The 10000-nt window shown below is 46.6% G+C and overlaps 1 protein-coding gene across 1 annotated transcript in view; it reads right to left on the bottom strand.

Annotated features, from left to right (window-relative positions):
* LOC133121357 (glucagon receptor-like) overlaps positions 1-6707 on the bottom strand; it is a 20369-nt gene extending 13662 nt beyond the window's left edge. Inside the window, exons 1-5 of the mRNA XM_061230557.1 lie at positions 6666-6707; positions 5008-5104; positions 3481-3588; positions 1861-1916; positions 400-506 (exon numbers count right to left, since the gene is read on the bottom strand). Coding sequence (XP_061086541.1) covers positions 400-506; positions 1861-1916; positions 3481-3588; positions 5008-5104; positions 6666-6707 — 410 coding nt within the window. The remainder of the gene's footprint in view (positions 1-399; positions 507-1860; positions 1917-3480; positions 3589-5007; positions 5105-6665) is intronic.
* Positions 6708-10000: the final 3293 nt, after the last annotated feature.

The following is a 10000-nucleotide window of genomic DNA, read 5'->3' as shown; positions in this document are numbered from 1 at the left end:
CAGATGGACTGTGTCTGAATGTGCGGTGGAGGTGGTCGTTGGTGCAGGTGTACAGGTGGACTGTGTCTGAATGTGCTGGAGGCCGTCGTTGGTGCAGGTGTACAGGTGGACTGTGTCTGAACGTGCGGTGGAGGTGGTCGTTGGTGCAGGTGTACAGGTGGACTGTGTCTGAACGTGCGGTGGAGGTGGTCGTTGGTGCAGGTGTACAGGTGGACTGTGTCTGAATGTGCTGGAGGCCGTCGTTGGTGCAGGTGTACAGGTGGACTGTGTCTGAACGTGCGGTGGAGGTGGTCGTTGGTGCAGGTGTACAGGTGGACTGTGTCTGAACGTGCGGTGGAGGTGGTCGTTGGTGCAGGTGTACAGGTGTAATGTAATGTAAGGTGCGGCCGTGGCTCTAACCTGAAGGCCACCAGGATGCCCAGAGCCAGCACCAGAGCTCCCAGGGACAGGGAGTAGCCCACTGTGTACATTGCCCTGAACTTACTGAGGATCCTCCCGTACCGCTGCTGAGGGAGAGAGAGAGAGAGATAGAGGGATGGAGGGGGAGGGAGATGGGGGATGCGGTATAGATAGGAGAGAGAGAGAGAGATAGAGGGATGGAGGGGGAGGGAGAGGGGGGAGGATGCGGTATAGATAGGAGAGAGAGAGCGAGATAGACAGGGAGGGAGAGAGGGGGGTGAGATATAGCGTAAGATGGGAGAGAAAGAAAGAGGGGGAAAAATGGGGGAAAGTGGGAGGGAGGAATGGTGAGAGAAAGAGATATAATGAGGAAGAAAGAAAAAAGGAGTAGGAGAGATTGGAGAGATATAAAGAGAGAAAGGGGGAGTGGGGGGTGTGTGGGAGAGGGTGAGGGAATGAGAGAGAAAGTCAATTTTCGGTCGGTCAAATGTTCATGGCACACCAGCAGAAATTAACATACAACATGGTGGTCGCATCACCTTGGGAACCACCCTACAGCCCCAACTCTGCCCCCTGTACCCAGTGTTGGGGCCTCACAAAGCCTGGCTAAGAGACATCACTCTCCCCAAATATCCCCCTGGCCCTTTCAAGTGCCATTGCGTTAAGCCTTTAGGTTGAGACCGCCCATCTGGAAAAAGTAATATGTTGCTATACAATATGCAACAAAAATGTGAAGAATTTCTTAATAAAGAAAATATATCGGTAATTGCACTTTCAGCAAATGCCCGTTTTAATGGATATTCATAATTGCAGTGTGTTAAAAAATCAAAATACTAAATGCTCTTATTCTCAGCTTTAAAATAAGACACAGTTTTCACCCTTTCCACTAGTAAATTCTCTATTTTAACAAATCTTTCTTTAAGCCTTTACTTATTCCAAGAAAGAGCAATGTTTTTTCATGAGCAAAATTATCGGACATAAAAAAATGTGGCAGGAAAGCATGCTCCTTGCGATAGCAGCTGCTGAACAATTTCAAACGGAACATGCCATACTAATCACTGATGATGTTGATTTAATTAAGATAAACCTGTCGATTTTATCACGGTTCAATTTGCAGATGTTTTGAAAAGATAGAGACAGTTATTATGAGCTATGAATACTCCAAACATTCCCCGTCTCCCGCTCCTTTCTGTCTTTCCCTGTGGCAGCCGTTTTAGTTTGACTTACATTTTCAGACTGCTAGCTAACAGGAGTCTGCATGCAGTGAAAAAGAAAATAGTATGAATGTTTGTAAATGTTAGTGGGGTATTTTTCGGCATTGCTGAACGCGTGCGAGGTCTGCATAGTGGATAGTATGAGCTAAAACATTCATATCAGTCCTCTAAAGAACACAGTGCATCAGTACAGATGTGCAGAGAGCAGAATGTGAGCAGGGTAGAACATGTGCAGGGGCGTTCTCACCTGTTCCCGGTCATCCTGTTCACAGTCACTGGTGTTCTTAGGAGACCACTGCCCATCTGCACCACAGAACCGGTGCACACGACCATGATGGACTGAAACACACACACACACACACACACACACACACACAAATTAGCACTACCACTCTATGCCAGCCAGGTGGTGGACATGTTTCGGGAATATTTTAACTAAATAAAACAGAAAGAAGATTGGTTTAGGCTCACTGTTCATAGTATGCACTGAAGCAAATGTGTTTTGTTTTTGTAGTCAAGTGAGGACCTATCAGACTTCTAACTCACAAAGCGGGGACCTCCAAAGCCTGTACTCTCTCACACATGCACACAATCCCCAGAATGTGAAACACAGTTCAGTCCCCATCAGACAACCAATACCATCCCTCCCCATTACCCACACCCCTCTTTTGAACCTATTCACCCCGTATGTGCCTCTCATCAATCACCCCCCGCCCCCCTTCCTCCCAGCTGCAGCACTGAAGTATTCACGCCACACAGTTAAACGCTCTTCTCCCAACCGCAAATCAAACTTTATGGGACCTTTCCTATGTGCACTGCTTAAAGGATGACCTGATTAAAGAAATAAAACAGAAACACCAGACCTCAACCTCTTTGTTTCCCGTGTGGGTGTGTATGTGTGTGTGTGTGTGTGTGTGTGTGTGTGGGTCAGCATCCAATCTGAATTCTGGGCCTGTTCCACTGGTGCAGCGACCTCAGTCAGCTCAAGTCGATGTGCAACTTTTATTCATTCTGTGGTCGCTTTTCTTTTTTGCATTCTGTGGTCGGGTAGACAGAGGCATTTGATAGGCTGGGGGGAGGGGGTCAAAATTGCACCCTGAAGTGGAGAAAATCCTGCCCTACTTTCCTCCGCAACACACGTGTAATCGTGCCTCTGCAGGATTCCTTGTCATGCTGGCACAGGCAAGGGCAGGGTCTGATCCACATCTTGGATTCCTTGTCTTTTCACGCCTGTTCTCAGCCCCAAAGGGAGTGTGGATCATTTCAATTACAAATCACCACAGTACCCTGCTAAAAAAAAATGAGCTCAAGCTATGTTTTGAAACAGCTGGTAGCTGGTTGACCAGTTCAGACCAAGTAAATACTCAACGTGGTTTGGCCGGCTCATGCTATGTTTTGAAACAGCCGGTAGCTGGTCATTTCAAGCTGGTCATAGCCGGCACTCACACAGCACTCAACCAATCAGCTAAGAAACACAGGAGAACTGCCACCAAAAATAAAACTCGAATCAAACGACTTTGCTTGACGGTTTAGGAAGATAAACTTGAGCACAGCACGAAGGTAAGCATCTCACCGGTGTGTCGACAGTGAAAGTGGTTGAGAATAAAAAATGAAAATAGCTGTCCTATGGTTCTCCAGCCATCACATTACATGTCATTTCATTTGGCTGATGCTTTTATCCAAAGTGACTTACAGTTGATTAGACTAAGCAGGAGACAATCCTCCCCTGGGGCAATGCAGGGTTCAGGGCTGTGCGGATCTTATTGTGGCTACACCGGGGATCGAACCACTGACCTTGCGGGTCCCAGTCATGTACCTCAACCACTACAGGCTGCCCTGACCAACCCCACCCCCCTCGGTTCCTCACCTTTGCGATGCCACGGCAGGTACCAGGGGCAGGGAACATTGACCGTGGTGCCAGGCGGGCCGTCAGGCCAACAGGCGTAATTGTCGAAAGTTCGGTTGCACACCACAGCTGGGGGAACAGGTCGCACAGAACATCAGGTGCCAAAGGGGGGGAGCACCTAACAGTAAGAGGCGGCTATACTTGCGTAGTCCAAGCGGACCTACTTTTGTAACAAGAGGTTATCTCTGAGTAACTCCAACGTAGGCGACATGCAACAATAGTTCGCAATGCTCTTAATTACACATGTGAAACAAGGCCAAACAGCTCCATAGGCCTCCAGCTAAAATCTTGTTATTCTGTATCGTAAAGACACATTGTGAATTCAACAGGCAAGGTTTATTTGTTGTGTATCATGAAGATATGGTGTATGAATGTGAATACGATATTTAAAGGTGTAAGTCACAATACTGCTGTTTCATTACATTACATTACATTACATTAATGGCATTTGGCAGACACTCTTATCCAGAGCGACGTACAACAAAGTGCAAAGTGCATACCCATGACCAGGGATAAGTGCGCTAAACGACCCTAGAGGGAAGTAAAATTTCAGCTGCTACCTTCCCAACAAAGATAAGGACCAGGGCCTATTTGATCATCAAATGATTATTATTTTAATTTTTTTATCATAATACCGCAACACGCAAATGTATGAACAAACTGCTTGCCTAGCCAAACAATGCTTACCTAGCCAAAATAAACATCCTGATATGCAAGTAAATGTTTCATGTTACCTTTGTTGGGAGTCACTATCAAATGATAACATCTTGTTACCAAATTATATTACACTTTAACTATGCATGGCGAAGCTGCAACTTTAATGTAAAGTGCCACCACCAAGGCCACAGAGTGGGTTCAGTCCTTCATATGTTGTACAGATAAGGGTTAGGGTTGGAGGGTGAGGGTTATGGTTAGGCTAGGGTTAGGGTTCCATGCAGAACCACAACCAAAATAATCCATCCCCACATAAGCCATAGCTTTTTCTACCCAAATATTTTAAAGCAGAATCTCAGTCAAAAACCCCTCCCAAAGGAAAGCCCCTCCCCCAACATATAGCCCATCCCTCCAGCAAACACACCTTTCAACAAGTTTAGTTGAATTTAAAGACTAAAGTTATTTAAAGAATTTAAATTTAAAGAATTTAAAGTTAAAGAGTTCTGAGAATATTAGTCACCAGTTGATGTCATCATTAGGCTAGTCCAGTGTTTCCCAACTTGCCAGAAGGTTTTTGTTGTAACCAGTAGCTCACACACCTGATTTAACTAATCAAGGGCATTTTTGTGGTTTGATTGGTTCAATCATTAAATCAGGTGTGTGAGTTACTGGTTACAACAAAAACCTTCTGGCATGTGGGTCCCGAGGACTGGAGTTGGGAAACACTGGGCTAGTCTGACTCCCATCCAGGGCCACATTTCCTACAGTCCCTTCATTATAACGTTCGAGCTGAGCCACAGTCACTGGCTGAAGACAATCTCAGGGCCACCGTACCTGTGGCAGGTGGTTCGCTGGTGATGTTGTGGATGCACTCATTCTTGTAGCTCATCCATTGTTCCATCACAACCTTTAGGATTTTATTTGAAGATACCTGTGAAAACAAAACAACAAAACTCTGAAGGAACAGGTCTTAACCAAACAATCCTTTGACACAACAACCTGTATTGTAGTGTTTATTCTGCTTAATGTTGAGCCCTTGAGCAAGGCCCTTAACCAAACATTGCTAACCAGCATAATTTACTGTCGCTTTAGATAAAAACATCAGTTAAATAACAAATTGGTAGTTAATTACCCAGAATAAAAAAGAAAACCGGGGCTGGATTTGGATTTGAGGGCCTGATTCGATGATCTCTGTCTGATAGGGAACCCTAAATCATTACATAACATTATTGGCATTTGGCAGACGCTCTTATCCAGAGCGACGTACAGTTGATTAGACTAAGCAGGAGACAATCCTCCCCTGGAGCAATGCAGGGTTAAGGGCCTGGCTCAAGGGCCCAACAGCTGTGCGGATCTTATTGTGACTACACCGGGATTAGAACCACTGACCCTGGGGGTCCCAGTCCTTTACTTTAACCACTACGCCACAGGCCACCCCAATCAGGAAGCGGGCTGGAGTTTTGAGTGAAGTCCCAGAAGACAGGGCGCACCTAGGATCTCAGGTCACTGTCACTCTCGGTCTTAACACCGCAGGTCCTCAAATCCCCCCCCCACCCCCATGACTGCACTGGCACCTCATCATTTATATCACTGTCCCAACAGCACGCTAATTTGGCAATGGCCAGACTGGCCGGGCAGATAGAGCGTAAACACGTCGCCGGGTTTTTAAACACGGATGATTCACGAGCCGCCGCGGGCCTAGCTCATGAAACGCAGAGCAGCAGTGTGCACTTCATTAAAACCGTCACCTGCATCAGGCCGACTGAACTGCGGCTTTTCAGCCTCTTTTCATCCGGCGGCCATTTTAGGCCTCAGAAGGAAGGAAGCCCGGGGGCCTTTAACCAGTCAGCGAACGTACCACAGAAAAAGACTGGAAGTGTGCAAACACTGCGTTTCATACAGGCAGGCTTAGGGGCTGGAAGAGATTCCAAACACATTGCGTGCTGCACCTGTATGTGTGTGTGTGTGTGTGTGTGTGCACTCCTCACCTGTGTGATGAGGAAGGTCGGTAGTGTGTGTGTGTGTGTGTGTGTGTGTGAGTGTGTGTGAGTGTGTGTGTGTGTGTGTGTGAGTGTGTGCATGTGTGTGTGTGTGAGTGTGTGTGTGTGTATGTGTGTGTGTGTGTGTGTGCACTCCTCACCTGTGTGATGAGGAAGGTCGGTAGTGTGTGTGTGTGTGTGTGTGTGAGTGTGTGTGTGTGTGTGTGTGTGAGTGTGTGTGTGTGTATGTGTGTGTGTGCGTGTGTGTGTGTGTGTGTGTATGTGTGTGTGTGTGTGTGTGTATGTTTGTGTGTGTGTGTGTGTGTGTGTATGTGTGTGTGTGTGTGTAAGTGTGTGTGTGTGTGTGTGTGTGTGTAAGTGTGTGTGAGTGTGAGTGTGTGTGTGTGTGTGTGTGTGTGTGAGTGTGTGTGTGTGTGTGTGTGTGTGTGTGCGTGCGTGCGTGCGTGCGTGCGTGCGTGTATGTGTGTGTGTGTGTGTGTGTGCACTCCTCACCTGTGTGATGAGCAGCGTCAGTAGGAGGATCAGCTGTGACATCCCTTAGTCCTGCGGCTGGGAGGGGGGGGGGGGGTTGATGAGCTCACCTCATAGGAGGGCTTCCCCTGGGCTCAGCGCACAACCTGCACCACTGGGGGAGGGGAGGGAGACAGGAGTTAGACTGACAGGGGGGAGGGGTGGGAGGAGAGGCAGTGGGGAAGAATGATGTAAAAGAGACAGTCACATTGACTGATTACTGGAGTCACATACTCAATATCAATGACTATGTGCTCCATCAGCCCCTGTGCCATCTTAGTCATCTGTATTCCTGAGTGTTACACCAATATTCCCCACTCTCCGTAAGTCACTCTGAATAAGAGAGCCTGCATTACATTACGTTACACTACATCACATTACATCACAATACATTACACTACATCACATTACATCACATTACAACACATTACACTACATCACATTGCATCGCAATACATTACACTACATCACATTGCATCACAATACATTACACTACATCACATTACATCACATTACAACACATTACCTTAAATCACATTACATCACAATACATGACACTACATTCATTCATTCATTCATTATCCTAACCCGCTTATCCTGAACAGGGTCGCAGGGGGGCTGGAGCCTATCCCAGCATACATTGGGCGCCAGTCCATCACACACACCATTCACTCGCACACTCATACCCACTGCACCGTGTGTGCGTGCATGCAGACAAACACACACACACACACACATTTTATTTGAAGTCATTGAACTCAACAGTTTATATTTTATAACATCTTAGCGGAAGCTCTTACACTGAATGGATAACATCCAGATAATGCTTCTGTTCCAGGAATATCTCACACACACATACACTTCTGTTCCAGGAATATTTCACACACACACATAGACACACACAAACACACACGCTTCTATTCTAGGAATATCCCGCACACTGGCCTTGGAGAGAAAAGCCCTTCCTGGGGTAACCCCAGAGGACCAAGAGTACTCTCCAGCTCACAACATCATGTCAAATGAGCCTGTAATTGCACTCTTAAATAAGTGATCAGCCGGCAGCAAATGAGCTGCATGTTACGGGTGACAGGTATTAATACTTTATGATCCTATGTCATGCATATCTACTGTTTCTTATCGTTTCAGTTTCAACTGCACATTATCCCTGCAGCTGCCATTCATCTTCATTCATTATCCCGGCAGTCGTCATAATTATCAGTGACCTCAGCACTATTACAGTCACTTAGCTGATAAAGCTTTTATCCAAAGCGACTTACAGTTGATTAGACTAAGCTGGGGACAATCCGCCCTAGAGCAATGGGCCTTGTTCACCATCACCATCATCATCATCATCATCATCACCATCATCACCACCATCATCATCATCACCATCATCACCATCATCATCACCATCATCACCATCATCATCACCATCACCATCACCATCACCATCATCATCATCATCATCACCATCATCACCACCACCATCATCATCATCACCATCATCATCATCATCATTATCATCACCATCATCACCATCACCATCACCATCACCATCTTCATCATCATGATTATTGCTATTTTATTGGTTGCTATGAGTATCAGCACTTTGATTCCACAATGTGTCTGACAGCAGTGAAACGGCCCGTTCACATACAAGACCCTGCCCCTCTGAGTCTGGTTGTGTGAGAGCGATGTACAGGACTGTGGGCATTAGGGCCCGGGGGTCAGGGGGGAACATGGCCAGGAGAAGAACAGAACAAAATCCCACTCAAGCCTTCAGAAGGGGGTGTGGAGGGAGCGGGGAGGCGGGGTGCTTTGATTTCCCACAGTAACACCCTCCTTAGGGCTTTGAAGAAACCCTGTGATTTACTGTTCACTGATGGACCGGGGAGGAACGCTCTTCCTGAGAGGTCCCCAGTAGGAGTGCTCTGTGTGTGTGTGTGTGTGTGTGTGTGTGTGGGAGGGAGAGGGATATCTTGCAGCTCGGCACTGTTCCTGTGGTGGTTACTCACCTGAGCATCAGTCCGCGTTTTTTACTTCTTGGGCCGAAGTCGGAGAACGGAACGAAATCTGAAACGTTTCTGCAAAAAACACCGTTACCATGGAAACATTTTTGGCTAAAACGTTTCAAATTCCATTCTATTCCAGTCTTTTCGCTGGCGACGACCGTGGGGGGCGGGAGCTTCCTGAGGGTGTGTTTGTGTGTTTTTGTGTACTTGTGTGTGTTTGTGTAGCTTAAGAACAGTCAAAATCGTACGCAAATAATGAACCAGTAGCAGAGTTGGAACAACCAAGTTCAGAAAGTAAAGGTCTGCCCCTGTGATCTGTTCCAGTAACCTGGATCTGCTAATTAGCACAATTATTCAGCCAAGGGGTAGAACTAATGAGTGAAATCAGCTAGCTGAGTTCATGGGTGGAAGAAACATAAAGCAAGTCTTTTACATTCTGACCCCCTGGGATTTTCACCTGGACTTTCTTGGACCTTAACCTAACAGAACAGAAGACAGACCAAGCAACATACTGTATTATATTCGTAGATTAAAATGTAGATTCAAAAAAACAATACAACAACAAGGGTATACAGTCAGGTCAGGCTAGTGTTCATTCCAGGCAGCTACTCTGTCTTGGTGTAAAATCCAGCTATGACCAGCTTGAAATGACCAGCTACCAGTTGTTTCAAAACATAGCTTTAGCTGGTTAAACCATGTTGAGTATGGAGCTAGTCTGAACTGGTCAACCAGCTGCCAGCTGCTTCAAAACCTAGCTTGAGCAGTTTTCTTCAACAGGGTGTCTAAGTCCCCATAGGAGCAGCGCAGACACTGGTGCTGGTTTACTGCTGCGTTGGATCACACTGAAACCTCTTCGCCAAGGGGTCATGCACAGGCCTCAGCTATCACTCAATATTTAAAAATAAAGTTGAGTCAACGACACGGTTCAGCCGAGGAAATACGAAAGAATCCTTGGACAGAACAGGCCTTGTTGCACAGCCCTAATCCCTGATCTAAGGAAACTATTCTGCAACAGCAGATAACATCCGATAAGGAATCCTCCGGGCTCACTGAGAGTTTCAGGACGTGGTAATGTTTTCCCGATACCCATTAGACCCCTCAAACCGCAGGGCCTCGCGATGGCATCGTGTTCACAGGGCGTGTTTGCATTGCAAAAATCAAACAGATGTCGATAGCATGGGATTTACAGGATGTGTGTTTGCACAGTAAACACCCCTGCTCCAAAACAAAAAAAATGCTTATCGGCAAACCGGTGTTTGTGAGGCGGTGCTGTTTCACACAGGGAGAGAATCGACCGTGTGGGAC

The sequence above is a fragment of the Conger conger genome, chromosome 2, assembly GCF_963514075.1.
Source record: "Conger conger chromosome 2, fConCon1.1, whole genome shotgun sequence".
Lineage (NCBI taxonomy): Eukaryota > Metazoa > Chordata > Actinopteri > Anguilliformes > Congridae > Conger > Conger conger.
The sequence above is the reverse complement of the archived record's forward strand: the minus strand, read 5'-3'. Positions and strand labels throughout refer to the sequence as shown.